At 43.4% G+C, this 21,275-nt stretch overlaps 1 protein-coding gene across 33 annotated transcripts in view; it reads left to right on the top strand.

Moving 5' to 3' along the window:
- The window catches only part of ANK3 (ankyrin 3), a 347,313-nt gene that overhangs the window by 258,898 nt on the left and 67,140 nt on the right, over positions 1-21,275 (top strand). For 11 of the 33 annotated variants that reach the window (XM_048311285.1, XM_048311288.1, XM_048311283.1 and 8 more), the window contains exons 20-27: positions 5,193-5,291; positions 5,384-5,482; positions 5,770-5,865; positions 8,879-8,951; positions 9,141-9,203; positions 16,830-16,953; positions 18,722-18,733; positions 19,888-19,990. In XM_048311285.1, the coding sequence (XP_048167242.1) occupies positions 5,193-5,291; positions 5,384-5,482; positions 5,770-5,865; positions 8,879-8,951; positions 9,141-9,203; positions 16,830-16,953; positions 18,722-18,733; positions 19,888-19,990 (669 nt within the window). The remainder of the gene's footprint in view (positions 1-5,192; positions 5,292-5,383; positions 5,483-5,769; positions 5,866-8,878; positions 8,952-9,140; positions 9,204-16,829; positions 16,954-18,721; positions 18,734-19,887; positions 19,991-21,275) is intronic. The other 22 variants (XM_048311279.1, XM_048311280.1, XM_048311307.1 and 19 more) reach the window with 6 other exon arrangements.

The following is a 21,275-nucleotide window of genomic DNA, read 5'->3' as shown; positions in this document are numbered from 1 at the left end:
AGTCTGAAGCCATGGCTGCGAGCAGATATCCCTTCTCTGGTGAGCATGCTGAGTGTAAAAAGCTGTCCTGGTACATGTGATGTTGCTTTTGTTTCAGGGCTTCTGTGCTGGTAGTTGGCACGAGTAAATATTGTTTCATGGCTCAGCAGGTCTCCACATGTCATTTTTCACTGTTTATCCCATTGGAGAGTGTAGTTGTAGGAAACAGCAGTGCTGTGATGGACTGGCAAAGGAAGACTGATGAGAGAAAGTGCAGGTTCAGTCAGGGATGAAAAGCAGGGTTTGGAGCTTTGATTTCAGTGCAGGTCCTTTTAGTCTAACAGTTTTAGTCTAACATTGCTCTTGGTGTTGGGCCTCCCTGGGGGAATTGATGGTCTCACAGTCCCTGGCTGATGACTGTCTGGAAAACAAAGCCAGAATTAAACTGTCTTTTGTTTCTGGAACTGTAGTTTTGGTAGGAGAGAACGGTGGCTGAGGGGTCATGATGTTCTTTTTGCAGGTTGAGCTGGGATTTTTATTTCAGATTTATTCAGGTCTGTCTGCTTTGTTCTGACAGGAGCCCCACAGCAGCCTGAGTTTGTAACAGCAGTCCAGCTTTTCCATTGGAATATCTAATTTTCAGATGCAGAGATAGATAAGAAGGAGGCAGGGAGGGAGGGAAGTGCTATTGAGAAAAATCGCTTCCATACAGAACAAACACTCAAATGCAGGTATCTTCAGTACATCTTCATGGTGCATTATCTGTCTCTCCTTGGCTCTTTGTACATGCTCAGTTGTTATCAAGACATTCCTGTGGAAATTTCCAGCCTAATAATGTGCAATAATGAACCTTTGCAAGGTACTGCAACATGTTAAGCCCTGATTCAGCAATCAGGGAAGTGTCTGTGTACACGTAGGTTTGCCTTTCATTCAGTCAGGCCGTTGTGATCTTTGGATCCAAAGCAATTTCTAGCCCTATAAACAATAATACCCTAGCTTCATTGTCTGACATTTACAGCAGAAAAACAAAAACTGAGCAGCTTGAGAGTCAGCATGACTAGAAAGATGCAGTAATTCAAGCTGTTAAGATTTATGGTTATTGCCAGTGGAGGATATTAAAGTAATTCGCTGACATGATATACAAGACTTGTGATAGTTCCCCTCAAAAATAAAAATTGAAGGGCAGGAGAATAAGGGATTCCTTGTGTGTTCCATTAGGAATGAAAAGTTCGGTATTTCTGATTTTGGTTTTTTCTTGGCAGTTATTCTTGTGGCTTTTGATAAGCCCTTCCCAGCTGCTAACTCCCATGGTGCTGCTCATTCTTTAAAACAGCCAGAAGGTGATGTGTGTTAGAGCTGTGTTAAACAAAAGCCTTGATTTTCCTGGAAGTAGCTTTTTCAATATTAGGCTGCCTCCTAAATCCCTTAGTGCTTTGTCAGTAATTATAACTAAGCCTGAACTGCTGTGCAGAAATTTATATAATTGTGAGGCTGGGTTTTGTTGTTTTGGTTTTGCTTTTGGGGTTTTTTTTTTGGTGGGTTTTTTGTTGTTTTGGGCTTTGGTTTGTTTGTTTGTGTGTGTGTTAATTATTAATATCTTTTGAAGCAAAATATTTTAGCCTCCTGGGCACCTTTCTATAGAGAATGAAAGTAGCAAGCTCAAGTAGCCTTGAGAATTACTACTTTTATTGTTAATTTAATTGTGTAATTGCAGAATCTGCCAGTTGGAGTGTTCCAGAAAAGTTAATATAATACCTTGATTTCCATGGGGATCCCGGGATACAATTGTTGTGCCTTCCTGAGCTAGAAGGAGCTGAGTGCAGGGATCTGTGCTGTAACTGAGAAGTTAAGGATATCCCCCCAGGTTCCAGGCACTAAAAGGGCATTTTGCTGACTGGTTTTACTTTGGCCAGTGCCCTCACTGCCCACGCTGCTGGCTGTGCACATGAAGCTGTCCCGTGGTGTCTGCTGAGGGCCAGTGCGCCCAGCGAGCCGTGGCGCGCCGTGTCACATCCCTGTCCCTCTGCTGTCAGGGACTGGGCACTGCTCGTCAAACAGGACCTGACAGGAGATGACCACAGGCTATGGCAACCTTCAAAGAAAGCTCCCAGGACCCTCCAAGGACCTCAGGCAGGGGACTGGTGTTTTGCCACCAGGCTAAGCAGGTGCCCACACGGCTGTTGGGGACACGTGCGGTGCCTGTGGCAGGAGCTGCCTCCCAGTGCACACCCTTCCAGCTGCCACACACAGCCAGGCCAGCAGCACCAGAGCTTCAGAGCTCCTCCTTCAGCTCCAGCTGAATTGTGACTCTGGAAATGTCACCATTTCCCCTGTTAATTGGGAGGGGAAAGAGGAAAAGCTTTCACTTAGTCTCTGATGTAAACAGCAGACTGGTCAGCAGTGACAAAGAGCATCAATAGTTGCTCCTCCAGCCTTTTCTGAAGGTACCACCTGTAAGTCTCTGTATATTCCATTTGTAGAAGGAAACTGTCATTGCACTGCAGTAAATATGGGGGGGTTGATAGCTCCTTTTTCAGTATTGATTGTTACAGGCTGGAGAGGAGCCTTTACAGATCACTTCAAAGGGAAAGCTGAGATCAGCTGGTCTTGGCTCTCTGATATGCTCCAGATTTCAATGTTTTAGGGTTATTAGCAGGGGATTCTCAGTCCTTGACTTTGGATTTCATCTCTCCAGTTGGTTTTTTTGCTGATTTTTCTTTTTTTTTGGACCTTGCTGGTCACATTAAGAGTTCTGTATTTTGAAGGGAAAGAAGGGAATTAAGTTTTTATAGGAGGAGGTCTCACAGCCTTATTTTTTTAGCTGTTTTTTGAGCTGTTTTGATAGCTTGGCCATCCTTTAATCTGAGTTTTTCTTTGGCCCATGTAGAGGCAGGGCTGTAGAAGCTGTGTTTGAGGTACATGACTGTGAGTCATCGTTCTGCAGAAGAATCAAGACTCTGGGACAGCTCAGGTAGCCCTGTCAGATTCAGACTTCGGGCACTCCTAGGAACAGGAAGTTATTTGGCCGGCCCTAAACTAACAGTATCTGTAAGATGAGGTCCGTGTGTTCAGTTCATGATTTCATTTAAGATACTGCTCAGGCTCCTACCACTGTGTGCAACTACTCTGTGCAGGAAAAGTTCCTCGTAGTCATTTGGCATATGATCCAATGTTCACATAAGTCAGCAAAAAGTTCCATTCTGCTGATGCCAATGGAATTTCGATTCAGTGCTGTTTCTGGCACTGATTGACTCATCCTGGTTGTCAAAGTTAGATGGCGAAGGGTATATAATCAACTGGAAAAGAATGACACACCCTAATTTAAAGTAACTGTCACAGCCACCGTCTCCTAGCATGTGTTAATACAACTGAAATTAGGTAACCTTGTATGAAGTAGTATCAGAGGCAAAGTGATGTGAAAAGAAATGGTGTGTCTAAACTCATGGGCCCTTGAGACTTCCCTGTAGTGGAATTAGTTCACATTTGAGATTTTCTCTTTCTTTCTTTCTCCTGAGTAGCTTTGACTTCATGGTTTGAACATATGTAGTGCTGGCTCCTGAACCCCAGGCTGACCTTGGTCTTGTCTCCTCGGTGTTTTTGACCAAGTTGTCTGACCTGAGCACACCTCACTGACATGGATGTTAAAATGCAGGATGACAGGCTGCAGATTTGAACTGTGTCCTTCTGCCTTTTGGGCACCAGGGTTTATTTTCAGAGCAGGAAAGCAAAGGCATTTTTTCACCTTTAAACACTGGTAGGAGCAGCAGGTGTGTGGTCAATACAAGACCGGGTCGTCTTTCAGTGTTTCTACCCAGAAGGTTGGATTTTGGATCTAGTTCCAGATTATTTATGGGTAAGAACTGAGGCAGGCCAAGGCAGATACCATGGTGGAAGTCTGTTACAGACCACCCAACCAGGAGGAAGAGCCAGATGAAACATTCTCTGAGCAGCTGGGAGACGTCTCACAATCCATGATGCTTCTTCTTCTGGAGGGCTTCAATTTACCAGATGTCTGCTGGAAGTACAACACAGCAGAGAGGGAACAGTTTAGGAGGTTCCTGGAGTGTGTGGAAGAGAACTTCCTGCCCCAGCAGGTGAGGGAGCCAGCTAGGGAAGGCTCCTGCTGGACCTGTGTTTGTAACAGAGTAGGACTGGGGGGTGACCTGATGGTCAGAGGCTGTCTTGGGCACAGTGATCCCAAAACGATAGTTCTTGTTTCTTGGAGAAGTAAGAAGGGGGGTCAGCAGAACTGCCACCTTCCAAAGGGCAGATTGTGACCAGATTAGGAGACTGGTTCCCTTGAGAATCCCTTGGGAGCCAGTCCCGAGGGGGTGAGGAATCCAGGAAGGCTGGATGTGCTTCAAGAAGGAGATCCCCAAGGCGTGGAAGCAGGCCATGCCTGTGTGCCCAAAGATGAGCTGGCAGGGACAAGACTGGCTTTGCTGAACAGAGATTTTTGGCTGGAACTCAGAAGAAAAACAAAAAAAAGAGTTTACCTTTGGAAGAAGGAGTAGGCCTCTCAGGAGGACTGCAAGGATGTTGTGAGGTTATGCAGGGTGAAAATTAGAAGGGATGAAGCCCAACTAGAACTTAACCTGACTACTGCTGTAAAAAAGCAAAAAATATTTCTATGAACACAGTAGCAACAAAAGGAGGGCTGAGAATCTCCCTCCTTTATTGGATGTGGGGGGAAACATTGGCAAAGGATGAGGAAAAGGCTGAGGTACTCAAAGCCATCTTTGCCTCAGTCTGTAATAGTAAGAGCAGTTGTTCTCCAGGTACCCAGCCCCCTGAGCTGGGAGAGAGGGAGGGGGAGCAGAATGAAGCCCCCATAATCCAAGGGGGAATGGTCAGTGAACTGCTACACCACCTAGACACACAAAACATTAGGGGGCTGGATAGGATCCACCCGAGGGTACGGAGAGAGCTGGTGGAAGCACTCACTGAGCACTTCAGTTGACTTTCATGAGAAGTGTTTTTTTTTTCCAAGGCTGGAGGATTTTTCACACAGGCCAAAGAAATAAAGCTTAATGGGATTTTTCCTGTTTCATGCCTGTTTGGTTTTTTTTTTTTTTTTGTTTTTTTTTTGTGTTTTTTTTTTTTTTTTTTTTTTTTTTTTTTTGTTTGTTTGTTTTTTTTTTTTAATTTTTATTTTTTTGGGTCAGGACACTTGTGGGATATTCACATTTACTAACTGCTGATGTTCGTTCTAGATGGGATACACTCCTTTGCACGTTGGCTGCCACTACGGAAACATAAAAATCGTGAACTTCCTTCTGCAGCATTCTGCAAAAGTTAACGCCAAAACGAAGGTGAGTGTCGCCCCTGTCCCCGCTCGCTCGGTGCAGGCTGTGGGCGCTGTGCCCACCGCAGCCTGGCCTGCCCTCTCTTTCCTGTGCTGCAGAACGGGTACACGGCGCTGCACCAGGCGGCGCAGCAGGGGCACACCCACATCATCAATGTCCTGCTCCAGCACGGCGCCGCGCCCAACGAGCTCACTGTGGTAAGTGCTGCGGTGGGACGGGAAAAGAGCACAGGGAGCCTCTTCCCATCACCGCCACATCCTCTGTTCCATCACCTCTCCCGGAACGAGAGCGACAAACATCTGAAAACCTCTTCATTTTCATCCCATTTCATCTCACTTATATATCCTACTACCCAAGTATTTATTTCGATCAGAATATGTAAACATTTTTTTCTTTTATTTTACATTCTTTTGTAATTAATCAGCAGTTCCTACACTTCTCCTTGCTAACATTCAACTTCTGTTGCAAACGTTTCAATTGCTAGAATGGAAACACTGCCCTCGCCATTGCTAAGCGACTTGGCTACATTTCAGTTGTTGACACATTGAAGGTGGTGACAGAGGAGACCATGACTACAATTGTAAGTACAGCTTAGTTCGGTAGGGAAGGGAAGAATTTTTCCAAAGCCAGAGTGTAACTGTAACTAAACTTTGTGTTCTGAGATTCCAGTCACCTGTTTCCTTTTAGCAGTATAAAGCTGATATTAAGTAAAGCATGAGCTGTCTATTTTTAAGGTAGCAGGCACTGTGAGAATGTACACAGAAAGAGCACCAACTGAGCAGAAAATGGCCAGTGTAAAGGACTGGTCATAACTGCAGTGTTTCTCCACACAATGTTTATCCACACAACTTGTTGTTTAGGGAACAAGTTTGCAGCTGAAAATATGTTCCTACAGGCTTGTGTAAACAGAAGCTGCTGCTGTCCTTGGAGAGCATTTCCCAACAGTCTGATGTTTAATGGCTTGAATTTGCCCTAAGAGAACCCATTCCAATATAAAAAAATTCTTGGAATCTACTTAAAAGCACCTCATTGTGTGGTTTCTGGCCCCTTGCATAGGAGGGTGAAAGGCTGTGCTCTGCAAGCAGCCACAATCAGCGCCTGCAACCCCAAATATCCATTCCCTGACGTGGATGTGAACTCCAGCTTTTTTGTCATGCCTCTCAGGAAGCATTAGCCAGGAGACACTGAAGGGACTAGCACTGGTCAAATATTGCCTGCTGTCAGAAAAATTCACAGAATCCAAAGTATTTCTCAGAAGGATCTTTTGTTCACTAATGTTTTGCCAAATTGCTCTCTGAAGAAAACAGTTTTGTGAGGTGAGACACCTCCTTGCACTACCATAGTAAAAAAAGCCCAAATTGGGTCTGAAGAACATAAATTCAGAATATTGGCTCCAAAATAGCTTTTTCCTTTCAGCAACTATTTTTCTTCTTCTGATTAAGAAGATGAAAATGCACATGTATGTGTTTTTAGACATACCAGGGGTGGAAAACAGTTACTGTGTGTGCTCCATGTTTTGTCATCACCCCTTTGTGTGGTCTGTCTGTGCAAGCAGGTGGTTGCAATATGATGATGAGCTTTTTGGATGACAGGCAGATTTCAGTTCTGTCACTGCATGCACCTTTTCTTCCTATGACTTTCCTGGCTGTGGTTTCAGTAGTTTACAGAAAATCCACCACACAAAAGACAAATTTCAGAACAATAAAATGTAAAGGAATATGCTGAAAAGTGCTACTGATTTTTTTTTTCCTTACACATTTTCTCCATGTTTTCCCAGGAACAAATTTCTCTTCATAAAGATTCCAAAACGTTCTTCCACACTGAAAAATTTGATAGAGAATATTATACAGGATAGCAAAACTTGAACGACTGCCTAGTACACAACTAGGTAGCTGCAGGAAAAGGACACCTTTATGCTAAAAACTCTCAATATCACGAGGTTGTTCTTGGCTTTTAGAATCAAGAAGATGGGCATGTTTGTGCTGCATAAAGTGACTGACCAATTATCTTCTGTAGATGAAGAGTAGAGAGATGGTGGTTCGGGCTGTGAATTGTGCTGGAGGAAATGTTAGATGCTGAAAGATCTATACAACCCCAAATACCTACTCTCAGGAGAAGGCCAGAAATAATTTCCCTTAAAATCAGAATATACTGCTTATCAGTGTGTAATTTTGAGACTTTGGAAGTCTAGACATGAAATCTGATTTACAATGGAGGGCCTTAAAAATTCAGTTTGACTGCTGAGACTTACATTTTTGAGGCTTGTGGCTAAACAACTCCCAAAGCTAAATGTAAAGGAATCAGGGATGAACATAGCTAATTTTACTATGATTTATACTCAAACACCAATTTAAAAAAATCCAGTAGTACCTGAAAAAAGTCCTGTGATTTTGCTGGTTTAACAATGTGTTAAGAAGCTTTGCAAATAATTCCCACAAAATGAATTGCATGAGGCTTTTTATAGGTTTTGTAATGTTTGAGCATGCAGGAGCTCTTCTGCTTATATCAAGTGATGGCAGTAGCCCAAGAAAAGTGAAATGCCAAGTGAGTATTCATAAGGCCAGAGAAAAACTGAAATCTTTTAAAGTAAATGAAAATGGAAAGGCTCTTTTGCCCTCCTGAATCTTTTAACGATTTCTTATTTGCATAAGAAGCATGAGAAGTAATGATGTTTAAAAAAAATACAATATAAAACCCCCATAAAGATGGGAGTGGGTTTTGGTTTGGGTTTTTTTGTTTTGTTTTGTTTTGATTGGTTTTGATTTTAATTCCACTGCACTCCTTGAATGGTAACTCGCAGAGTCTCTTGTCTGACCCAAACCTTTACCAGTGGTTGTTGTGCTGTACCCCAGCTGGAAAGTAAAACGTGCATGTGTATGTCATTCATGGGGTGCAGGTATTCTAGGAACAGATTTCAGGCATTCAGAACCCTTTTTTTCCACTTTGATTTTTTTTTATAGTGGTCTTTGAGTCTGAATCAATACAAACATTGAGATGAAAGTCATCCAACCACTTCTGAGTGTCTTTCATGCACAAATCCCTTCAGGGATGTCATTTAGCCTGCATGTGGTTACAATTGTTCTCATTTGTGGGAAAAACACACAATTCATGCTGAGGCACCTCTGAAAAAAATTCACATAGGTTCAGCCTGCTCCCAAATTGCAGAAGTCTTCTGATGTCAAAGGAGAAAAAGTTCCCTCAGAAAGTTCGGTTTTATTAGAGATGACATATTCCTTGCTCAACATTTAAATGACTACTTAACTTAGAGTTCTTATTAAACCCCCTAAAATGAAGTTAATTTCAGTATATTTGATTCTTCTTTTGATATCATCATTTAAGCTTTCAGCTCATGCTTTTTCTGCTATGACAGTATGAACAGTTTAAAAACCAAATACAGCGTTGCCTACTTCCGTAGGCTTTTAAATGTATAGTTCAATGTATCTTTAAAATAGAAAGTGAATAAGAAGCTAAAAAATTAAGTCTTGCTTTTCTAACTGCAGATAAAAATCTTACCTTGCATTTAATTTTGAAAATAACTAGAATTTTAAGAAAAATGATGCCTGCACTCTGAAATTACTTTTTTTCTATTACAGACTGTTACAGAAAAGCACAAAATGAATGTACCCGAAACCATGAATGAAGTTCTTGATATGTCTGATGATGAAGGTATTAAAATTTTTAAAAAATTTTTCACTCTTTGTGGTTGCAACAAATGTCTGTTTAAAAAACCCAAAGCTAACACACATTATGAGTTGGATGTAGTCATTACACATTTGTTATTGTTTACATTGATTTTGTTGACATATCGATCGTCTGTGCTTTTTTTTAATTATTTTGTTTATTTAAATCATGCAGTTCGTAAAGCCAATGCCCCTGAAATACTCAGTGATGCTGAATATTTGTCAGATGTTGAAGAAGGTATTTGTGCGTTTTTGTATTGCACTGATATTTAACTTAAGCCTCTTCCTTTTATTTCATCTGTCTGAAAATTAATCCTTTCAGATAATTTTCTTATTATCCCACTAACAATAACTTCTGCTTTACAATTAAGAACGCTTTCAAAAATTCTTTGGGCTATTGCTGATAATCCTCTAACTTTTTTCTGAATTTCTTACGATTTTTTCAATCAAATTACCTTCACTTTCCTGGAATAATCATTTTGCTGCCGCTTCTGTAAAGTGAATAACTGATTGAGTAAGTGAATAATTTATTGTTTTAACTGAAAAATGAAATACGAAAGAGACAAAAGGGTAAAATAGCAAAACACTTTGGAAGAAATGGCTGATAGTGGAAGTAAATGGCAGAAAGGATGAAGTTCTTGTTTTTTTTAAAAACAAGTGACTATGTTGAATTTTCTTGGTTTTCTTTAGTCAGTCTCTCTTTCTTCATCCCTATTGATGTATTTACTTTTAATTTTCATAGCAGTCAAGCAGCAAGGTGTAAAAGATATTTCAGTTCTTTGTGTGCAGCTCTTGTTTAATTCATGCATTGAGGCTTTTGGTTTGTTTCCCATCTGTCATTGTGTTCCCAGCGCTGCAGTTCCAAATGGATCGTGTTCTTACCATACATGTGTGGTTTCCAAATAGCTCTCCTAGGCCATTGTACTGCTCAAAATACTGCATTGTTTCAGCTGACAGGAACACTGATGCATAATAGTGTGAGTTAATAGGGCAGGAACTTGTTGTGTCCCACTGCACAGTGAGGGACAGACGAGGAACACCCCTGTGGGGGCCTGGGTGCTGGAACTAAAGATGTAAATGGAGTCTTCTAATGTATGGGATCATTTGTAAGGCCAGATCTGTGGAGGGTTTTTCAAGTCCCTAACTCTCAGTTTAACAAAAACCAAACCATCAATTAGGAATGCAGGTAATACAATTGATTCCTGGCATATTGCAGACTGCATTCCACAGTTGTTGTTGCCAGGGGAGCTGAGAGACTCGTTTATACATAAACAGTCCTGCTCTGCATCCTTGTGTCTGAACTGGAGAGAGGGATTTGATGGATGGACAGCTCTGTGGATAAGGAATTGGCTGGATGGGGCACTCCAAGAGTTGTGTTCAAAGGCTCAATGTCCAATAGAGACCAGTGATTTGTGCCGTTCCTCAGGGATGGGGATTGGAACTGGTGCCATTTCACATCTCTTTTGGCAGTGTGCACAGTGGGATCAGTGCACCCTAAGCAGGTTTGCTGATGACACCCAGCTGTGTGGTGTGGTTGACATGGTGGAGGGAAGGGATGCCAACCAGAGGGACCAGGACAGGCTGGAGAGGTGGGACCGTGTGAAACTCATGATGTTCAGCAAGGCCAGGTGCAACATCCTGCATCTAGATCAGGGCAGTCCCGAGCACAAATACGGGCTGGGTGGAGAATGGATTGGGAGCAGCCTTGAGGAGAAGGACTTGTGTGTATTGGTGAAGGAGGAGCTCAGCATGACCTGGCAATGTGCTCTCACAGCCCAGAAATAGCCAACCATGTCGTGGTCTGCGTCCAAAGCACCATGGCAGCTCTCACGAGACCCCACCTGGAGTGCTGCATCCAGCTCTGGGTTCCCAGTGTGAGAAGGACATGGAGCTGTTGGAGCAAGTCCAGAAGAGGCCACAAAGATGATCAGAGAGCTGGAGCACCTCTACTGTGAAGACAGGCTGAGGGAATTGGGGTTGTTCATCCTGGAGAAGGTTCCAAGGAGTCCTTAGAGCACCTTCCAGTACCTAAATGGGACCTATAAGAAAACTTGAGAGTCTTTTTACGAGGGCATGTAATGACAGGACAAGGGGAATGGATTTGAGCTGAAAGAGGGTAGGTTTAGATTCAATATTAGGAAGAAATTCTTCACTATGAGGGTGGTGAGACACTGGAACAGGTTTCCCAGTGAAGCTGTGGATGCTCCATCCCTGAAAGTGTTCAAGGCCAGGCTGGATGTGGCTTTGAGCAACCTGGTCTAGTGGAATGTGTCCCTGCCCATGGCAGCAGAGTTGGAACAAGATGATCTTTCCAAGATCAGAGTTGGAACAAGATGACCCTTCCAACCCAGGTCATTCTGTGATACTGTGATGACAGGGTCTTTTTCAAACCCAGCACTGAAAGGGAGCTCACAAATCAGATAACAGGCATTTTATTAATCTGTGCTGAGCATTCCAGTGTGCAGGGCTTGTGATGAATTACAGGCTACATAACCACTGGCCTGTTTCTCTTTCCTGACTTGCATATCTGTAAGGACAGCTCAGTGAAGCCCATCCCAACTCCTCAGTGTTAGTGGGGTATTTATATACAATGCATCCACTTATACCAGTCGAAACAAATATGTTCAAGATGGTAAGGCACTCTGACAAATCTCAGAGCCAGGGAGATGATTTCCAAGTGGGAGAAAGGCACAAATTTAGCAAACAAATCCAAGCTTTCCCTCGCTTGGCTGGCATTCATGTCATCAGCCAGAACTCTTCAGTGAGACAGACTTGTTGAACGGCTTCTCAATGAGCCACAATGCTCAAGGTTTCTCTCACAAGAGAAATTGAAGACTTGGAAAGTAGAGGCTCAGAGCTCGGAGACAAATGTCAGGAAACCATTTCCTTGTGTTTTGTGTCTTGCTGTGCCCACTAAATAAGTATTTACATGGGAATTGTGTAATTTCTCTTCCCTGCTGAGGACAGTTTGGTTTGGAGTCAAACTGGTTGAGAGGAGAGGTTTTTTATTCTTTTTCCTAGACTACTCTGGCAAATCTGCCCATATGAGGTTAAGTGCCGGGAAACTGCTACACCACAAAAAAAGAAACGGTGTTTTTTTGAAAGACACGAACGGGATTTTGTGGGGAAAAGAAATGAAGGCTCACCTTCATGCGTAGCAGGGAGTTGTACAAGAATATAGAGCAATTCTGAGGCAGAGAGTTGTACAAGAATATAGAGCAATTCTGAGGCAACCAAACATGTGCTGTGCTTTTATTTTTAAAGAGATTTCAAATCTTATAAATGTGAAACCTGAGTTTGGGAGAACGTAGTCTTTCCTCTCGCTATCTCCAGCTGTGAGCTCGCTCCCCGTGCAGCTGGGAGTCCCAGCCCTGTGCCCATGGCCATGGGGCTGGTGGGGAGCCAGGGCTCAGCCGTGGTAAAGCACAACTCCAGTTGTCTGCAGGAGGCCTGGAAGGAATCCCCTCCTCTGCAGCTCATGCTTATCCTCTCAGCATCCTCTGCAGGAGCTTTAATCTGGTGCAGGGAGCTGGAGCCCTGCTGTGACTGCCACAACCCTGCCATGAGCTCTGTCACAACAGCCCTCCCTGAAGCTGCTGCTGCTGTCCCAGAGGTGAAGGGACAGCAAGCAATGGGATCTGATACAAAGAGGAAAGAGACTGTGAGCAGTGAAGGGCAAAAAGAATCCAATCTCCAATCCATAAACCCGATTAGGTGTGGAGAGTTTAGACAGTTATTGTAAAAAAACAGTTATTCACGAGCTTTTAATTTTTTTTTTTTATTTGGCCTTCAGTAGTAAACAAACTTTTGGGTGTAAACCAGGACACTGTTTTAAACCCATCTAATGGAGATTCCTGCCTCAACAGGAATAAGTATCATGCTAATCAATCCCTGGAAGATTAGACAGGTGTCCTAACAGAACATGAATGCACGCTGCCTGATCCCTGAGTAGGTGCTAAGATACAGCAGTTTAAGTGCTTTTAAGACAGGTCAGGACATCACCATGCATGAAAATCTGGTATTGGTCATTTTGGGAGGGGTTGATTTATTAGATTTTTAAACTCAGTTTTTAGAGTTTCTTTGGCTCCATAGAATTTCACAGGTTCATAAAAGTTTCAGTGGTTTGGTGTTGGCTTTTCTCCATACTTCTGTGAGACCGAAACCTTGGCTACAACTTAAAGCATCCTCCTTTTCCCTGTGGCTCTACCTCTTCTGCCATCAAGGCTGCTCTGGACAGGCTGGGAGGAAGGAGTGGCAAAATCCTCAGGTATCTTTAGCAAAGCCAAATGACAAATGCTCATCTGGATCCCAGCCTGTGATTAAATTTTGTCTGGGACTTTACCCAAGCCACATGATGCCTTCTCTCCTGCTGCCAAAGAGCCTGTATTTCTCACTGGCCTCTAAAAAGAATACCTGCCCTGTGCTCCTGCAATTCCCAGCTGTAGGAGATGTTCTGGGGGACCAGAAAAACGGGGAAAACTTGGGATGAGAAAGGTGATAAGAGGTAAGGAAAAGCTTCTTGGGGAGAAAAGAGTAAAAACAGTAGAACTTTCTATCCTAGAAAATAAAATCAACAAAACTGCACGAGGGATGAGCTAGAATGTATAAAATAATGGGTGGAAAGTGAGCAGCAATGTCTGCTGCCTCTCCAGAAGTTTAAAAATAGGGGGCATCAGTGAAACCAGCAAGAAGCAGATCCAGCTTAAAAGGGCCGTTCCTCCTGCACCAGGTAGTTGACTTTTATGACTCCTTGCACAGGCCCTCGGTGCGGGGAGCGTAAAAAATTTATACAAGTTCAAAGTGTAACTGGAAGAATTTAAAAAGGAAAAAAAACCCAAACCTGTTTGTGACTATATAAACCTCTTTCAGGTTAGAAAATATGTGATCAAATCAGTGCCAGCCTAGAAAAATGTCCTGGAGGATTTCTGTAGGTCCATGTTCCCATAGTGTCCTGGGAAGTGTGGCTGCTGTCAGAGACAGAGTGCACTAGAACTGATGGGCCCTTGCTTTGACCTACTGCCGCTGTTTTTCCCTGGACTTTGAGCTGTTTCCTCCACTTGTGATAGCTGTGTTTACCCGCTGTTAGCAGGGATATCACCTTTCTTCGACATGGAGCGTATTATGAAGGGAAGGATGGCAAAGGGAGCAAAGCAGTGTAGTATCCTTTGCTGATTTTTCATCGGTGCCTCATTTTTGGGCATTTCTCTATTGATTGTGTTCAGAGATGAGTCTTATCTTCACTCTTCCTCTCTGCAGGAATTCCGTGTGCTGTGAGCAAACACTGCTCACTGTTACCTGAAGCGCAGAGGATTAGGCTGCAGCACCTAATTAAACAGAGTGGGATTGCTGAAACGTGCACCACCCATTTTGCTCCAGCCTCCCACGATCACAAAACAATGTCTGGAATTCTTTGAAATTACCACTCCTAGATGCAGCTTTTCCTTTGATGAGAGCATTTCATCAGAGTAATCCTGCCCTGGCTGGATTAGCTGCAGAGCAGGATAACATCTAATGTGTGTTACAGCTCGACGGAAATTATTTTTTTATCATTCTCCTTGCCTTTGACAAACGATGCTCTTAAAGAAAATGCCTCCTCTGCTCCTTACAGTGGCGTAGCGCTTGTCTTCAGGTATTGTAAGGGCAGAACTTTCCAAATTTAGTGTCCCAGTTCGTCGTTGCTGAAAGTTGCCCGGATCTCTCGCCCTCCCCGGGCCGCTTCCTCGCCTCCCAGGCTTCGGTCCGGTTTTGTCCCGGGACACCAGCCCCCCACAGGAGGGCGGGGAGGGAGGGTGTGCTGAGGGTGGGCTCCCCCAAGTCCCGGGGCAGCGGAGCGGCCGGGGGTGGGCGCGGGGGAGGCGCCGGCCCCGGGCGGGGAGGGCGGGCGGAGGCAGCGCCTTCCCGCAGCCCCGCGCTCCCTGCGCAGCCCCGGCATCGAGTTACAGAAAAACTACACCCTCGCAGCACCCCTATTTACATACAAATAACTGGAGTGCCTGCATTTATGTCGCCATTCAAGAGGCTTGCCAAGGGAGGCTGTAATCCAATCAGCAGAAGCTTTAAAGGGATGTCTGCAGAGTGATTGAAAGGGGATTTTTATTTTTTTTTTAACTATTTTTCGTTTTGTTTTATATTTGCCAAGAACTTTAATCTGACTTGAGAGGACAAAGATGCACATGTCCTAAAGTACATACGAAGAGATCAAGATGTTTAGAAGATCTCAGTTGTTGTGTGGAAAGCGAATATGACCCACAGGGATTAGTTTGCTTGTGCTGGTTTGGAGATTAAGTCTAAATCACTGCTTAAGGACTAATAGGACTAATAGGAATTCTTGGAAACACCAGGGAAAAAAAATCTTATAGACCAGGCTGGTGAAAATGGCTTTCCAAAACAGTAAGACTTTTTAAAGTTTCACTTGATGTATGATGTTTCTGTTTCGGGTTTTTGAATGCTTTCTGGTGTATTGTGGACATTTTAGGTTTTTAACTGCTGCTTAAAGTACTGGTTGTTGCTGGGCTGGAGGAGAAAGTTGGTCTGTTTGTTTGCCGTTCGCAAAGCAGTAGCTGAACGGGTATTTTTAGACTTGATTGTTGGTTTAAAACCAGAGTTCGCCTGTGGTTTCCTGAGTTTAGTGAATGGAAACTAGTCTAAACTCCTTGAATGAAAGCGGGAAGCGTGAGGCTGGGCTTGGGAGTCACTTACCTTCGGGAACGCGCTGTTGTTAAACTTCTCTGTTGTGCAGTTTAAACTTAACACACCTAAAACGCGTTCACAACAAAGGAGGAGAGTGAATGTCGGCAAGCCATGAGTTTACAGGGAGCGCTCTCTGCTCTGCGCGGGTGCGGGAACGGGGCGGGGGGGGGGGGGGGGGGGTGGGAATCCAAAAGCCGCAAAAGGCATATTTTGGACTTGCTCTGTCAATGCAGGAATGTAGGTTTGCATGATGTAATGGCATGCAAATGCTCCCCGCCGGGCAGCTGCTCCGTTAACCCTTTGTGGCGCCTGCCCGCCTCTCCCAGCATCTAACTTTCCTTCCTCTTGGGGTTTTTTTGATAAATAGCTACGGCTGTCCTTGTGTGCGGATGGCCGGTCCACGTGTCCCGGCGGTGCCCGGGGTCCCGCCCCGCTCCGGGGATCGGCGGGCCCGGCTTTGTCCGCGCCGCGGGGATGGGGCTGCACCGCCCTCGGTCCCGGCTGCCGCGGGGAGGGAGAACAGGCTTCGGGAAGCACTTACCTTCGGAAATCAACCTGGAGTGCGGAGCAGTTCTTTAAAAAAAAAACCAAAACAAAACATCCCGTCTTACATTCAGACTTCCAAAAGGTAGTGAGAAATACCCAAGGTGGAAGGCGGGCCTCTTCCTTCCCTCAGCCTCCATTCAAGCTCGTTGCACTTCTCAGGACTGGTGGGCAAACAGGCTCTCTCTCACAGCCAGGGGTTGGTTTGGTTGTGTTGATTGGTTTGTTGTTTTGGTTGGTTGTTTTTTTTTTCCTCGCACGGAATGATTCAACTTTGTCAGCTCGGGCTTTTTTCCATAGGGAAAGCAAAAGTGAGTGCAATGATGCAAAGTACAGAAGAACTCTTTAGCTTGCTGAAAGGATTGGGCAAAAGTCATCCCTTGTATAACTTTATTGGGTTTACGTCAAGGTGGAGTTTTGCTTCTTTCGTTTGCCCCCCAATAAAGTTACTTTCTCAGGCACATTCAGAGGGTGGATAATTAACATAGAACGTAGAAAGAGCCTTAGGGAAAGTGGGGGTGACTGGATTGATTCCTTTTTGGCGAGCAGGGCAGGGCGTTATGACTTACTAAGCACACAAACATCTGCCATACGTGTAGCTCTGATTCCAGCCTGGCTTTTGTACTGGCAGGTGAGGATGCAATGACAGGCGATACAGACAAATACCTCGGACCCCAGGACCTGAAAGAGCTGGGAGATGATTCTCTGCCTGCTGAAGGATACATGGGCTTCAGCCTGGGAGCCCGCTCGGCCAGGTATTGTATTTGCTGTTTCTCGTGTTCGTGTGTCACCACGGGTACAAGGTTTTACAAACCAAGCGCACTCTTCCACACAGCACTGGAGTCTGTTCTGAAGTGAAGTAGGGGGGATGTACTTCCTTTGAAGCATATGTTCATTGCAGTTTTATTTCATATTCTTATTCATGTTGGCTTCTTATGGCAATGATACAGAAAACTTAACTATTCACTTTTTCTGGTCTCTGTTCATGCTCTGAACATCTCCAAGGTGCCTCTTTGCTAGCGGTCTGCAGCTGGTCTAGAAACTGATCTAGGCAGCCAGCAAAGCCAGGTTTCTTTTGACTACTGCTGGTCAGACTGATACTCACAGTAGAGGGTTCCTTAATGGGTATGTTTTGCTGAAGAATGTAAATGCCAGAAAAACTGAATTACAATCATTTTGCTATTTGGTGCTTTTATTTCTTTAAAGGTGATAGTGAGTAATCCAACTGAGAAAGACAACATTAAAAAAAAATGCTCCTCCCCGCCCCAAGGAAGAAAGAAAAAAAAAAAGTCAGGTTGTCCCTAAATTTGTTGCAGGATTTAATTTGACAGGGAACAGATTACATGCTACAAAAAACAGTCCAAAGTTTCTGTGAACCTGATAAAACGTTGTAAAATTATTATGTTGTCTGACTAATGTTAATTTCAACGCAGGTACTTCTAGATCAACATTTTAGATTTCATTTTTGAATGTTGCTAAAGCTTGCAGTGTGTGTTGCTCAAAACAGTTAAATCTGTGTGAGCAGAGATTACTTCCATAGTTGTGGATTTGCAGTGTAGTTACTGACAGTTGAATTGTACGAAGCTAATAATTAAACCTCATAAGCTGGAGCCCTGAGGGCTTTTTCCTATGCTGTAGTTTAAAGATCTGTTTTAAAAAGTGAGTTCATTGTCTAACAGCAAATGGCAACTCCCATAAGGTAAAGCCTAGATGTCTACCCTTCAGTCTTGTTTGTTATGGCTGCATTAGAAATGCAAGCATGCAGTGGAAATTTGCTCTTTAGTAGTCCCCAGCCCTGTTGTGCTTGATTTACAATTTTTAGGGAAATTAATAAGTATTTATGAGATAATACATTCATAAGAAATGCCAAAATGCTTTTAAATAGTCCATTAGCCAGAAAGTCAGCAAATTAGATCTGAAGGGAGAACCTCATGTCATTATAAACTGAATTAACAGAGCTGACATGCTGCTTTCAAATCTGGTGTGAGCGGGGTGATCACACAGCGCCGTCGCTGTGGTCAGTGCTGGAGCAGGGCAGAGATGGTGCCGAGGGAGCGTGCTCTGTGTGCAGAGCCCAGCACTGATTTACCTGACACCTTCCACTCCTTGCAGCTCCCTTCTTGCCCAGAGTGCTCCCTGTGCAGGTGGGAGAGCAGAATTCCTCAATCACAATCTGTTAGGGAGATCTGAGGGCTCAACCCCATGTTATCTTTTCTTTGAGAGAAGTCTAATATTCCCATGCTTCTGGTTTTAGCAGTGCCATTACTATTTGTTGCTGCGTAGCTCATTTTTTGCATTGCCCATGTTATGCTCAGAGGAGACAAATACAGTGTTTTTTTCTGTGAAGTATTTTATTTAGCAAAAAAAGTATTCTGTGGATGTATCTTACTGCTGATTCTGAGTGTAACATTAAGAAATGGACACATTAAATGTATAAGCCATCCAGCCATAACATCTTGCTTTTCCTGTCTGATTCTTTGCTTTCTATTTCTCCTGTTTCTTTTCCACTGTAAATTGCTTTAGTCCAAAAGTCAGGTAAGAAGGCATGGCATCGTGTTACATCTCTCTCATCTTTCTGCTGCTGCCATTGCTCATCTTCATTTTATTCAGCATTGGAAAGTGACATGCTTTTATTTTGGGGAGCAGGGGGTGGGTTCAGCCCTAGAGAATATCCCTCTGTTATAACAAATATAACTTAAATTCTTTATGCCCTTTATCATGTAAAAGTCTGCTTAACATATGCCTACAGTGTGTAATTAAAATCCCAGTTCTGCTTCCAGCACAAGAAGGAACGTGTGCTAAGGGATTAGAGAAATTCAATTAGCAACTACTAAATGCATGAAACACGTTGTAGAGTTTTGAGTGTGAAAAGTGTTGCTAGTTCAAAAGTGTAATATGTTGGTGGATGTTGCTTTGTATTAATTCACCTTTTTTACTACTTTATTTTTTGTCACGTAGCAAGCATGTCTAGGCCTGCAGCATGTTTTTAGCACATACCATAATGTACCTTCCAGGGTTAAATGTAAAACACTCCTACGTTGGTTTAATTGCAACACGTTAAGAGTGATCATAGTTATTTCTAAATAGTTTAACGTGCACAAAATAATTCCCAGAACATCAGCATCTCTACTTAGTTGTCAATAAAAATTTATTTCTCCTTTCGTTTCAAACTTACTATCCTTTCCTTTCTAACTATAGGGATAACTATGGTGTTTATAACAATGTCAGAAGTGGTTCACCCACAAAGAGAATGACATGACATAGAACTTGCTCTTAGTTAAACCTGCTTCAGCAACCTGAGCTGTGTGGGCAGGCACTGTGACCTACCCACAGCTCCTCTGGGACCTGCCCTCGTGGGTCGCCTTCAGGATTAGGGCATGGAGATGTTTATCAAAGTTCATCTAAATACTTGAATACACTTTTCTGGATTTATTCTAAAACCACAACATCGCTGCCAAAGCAGTAAGCATTTGTTGAGATTTTGCTTATGCATATTGTAGGGAAGGGAATATTTAACTATAGCCAAATACTTTTTATTCCATTTTCCTCCTTGTATTTATTTCACAGATTATGTATATTTTGCCATCTTATGCTATCCCTGGAAGTTGCATGTATTAATTTTATTATTTTTATTTTCTGTTCATCTCATTGTCACCTGCACTTTCTATGATAAATGGTAAATACAACAGCCTCCGCTCCTTCAGTTCGGATAGGTCCTACACGCTGAACAGGAGTTCCTATGCCCGAGACAGCATGATGATCGAAGAGCTGCTGGTCCCAGCAAAGGATCAGGTATGTGCTGGGGCTCTGCCACCAGGTAGCTGTGCTTCGTTTTTGCAGGGGATTGCAGTGTGGAGCCCTCCCTCAGCTGTGCTGCCAGAGACTATGGCTGCTCTCTTAGCTGGTGAAAAGGGGCAAGAACGGAGCTGTGAGCAAGAGATGGTGGGGTTACCACTTTGTGGGTTTGATCCTGCAAGGGACAGGTGGTGGGGTCCCAAACCAAAAGAGCCTTTAAAGGACCAATAACATTTCTGAGTGTGGGGTTGGTTATTGGCTGAGGTCAATGGGTGCTCCTGCAGGCCTCGTGTATCTTTAGAGTGCTTTGATAAGCTGGGAGCAACGAGTTTTACACTAAGCAACCTTTGGACTGCATGGACTGGGAATTACTTTGGCCTGTTCTGTCCACATGGAGGGGACTCCAACTGCTGTCCTTGTTTTTCCACTCTTGGGAAGAATTTGGCCTTGTAAAGATTAAGCTATTATAGACTCTTCAGTTTATGTATCTTCCAAACACTTGTGCAATGACTAATACAACAAAAGCAGCATCTTTTGACCTGATTATAGCGTGGGAAAGTCTTTCCAAAAGCTGGGGATAATGGAGTACTGTATGCTTTGTTTCTGAGTTCCTCATATTTTCCTTGGTAGACTTGCTTCAGATTTCCAAATCTAACTGAATTGCTCAAGAGTTTCTTGATACACAGAAGTCAAAGATCTGCTAGGAAACTGAATAAAAATTCACATAAAAACCCTCACTTGGAAAGGGCTGTGGAGTGGAACTGTTGTTTATATCCTGGAAGAGCATAAGGTGGATTGGAATGAAACAGAGGTTTTCTGCTGCTGTTTTCACAGACCTTTCCTGCACTGGGGGTTATTGATCTCAGAGGATATTTTCATGGGGAAAAGGGTCCACAGAGCAGGACTTGTACATTTTAAACCTTGATTGTATTAGTCTGTAAAGCCTGGTGTGGTATAAGCTTTTTTTTACTACAGCTTTTACACACAGTTCTGGTAGCATTATGAGAATGGCAGAAATTGGATTCTGCCTTTAGCAACAGAATGTTTATTATTAGATTGTTACTTTTAAGCTAAATGCTGTAAATGTCCAATAACCATAATTTGCAGCAGCCATCTAAGGGGGAGTTTCCAAAGCTTGAATAGCAGTGATTTTGTGGTTTTGTTTGGTTTGAAGTCATAAAACAAAATGTGCAGCTACTGGCACTGGGCACAAGAAATTCTGTGTCAGGGCTGAGAACCTAAAGCTGCTTTGATGCCTCCTAATACTAACACTTCCTTAAGA

The sequence above is a fragment of the Corvus hawaiiensis genome, chromosome 8, assembly GCF_020740725.1.
Source record: "Corvus hawaiiensis isolate bCorHaw1 chromosome 8, bCorHaw1.pri.cur, whole genome shotgun sequence".
Lineage (NCBI taxonomy): Eukaryota > Metazoa > Chordata > Aves > Passeriformes > Corvidae > Corvus > Corvus hawaiiensis.
The sequence above is the reverse complement of the archived record's forward strand: the minus strand, read 5'-3'. Positions and strand labels throughout refer to the sequence as shown.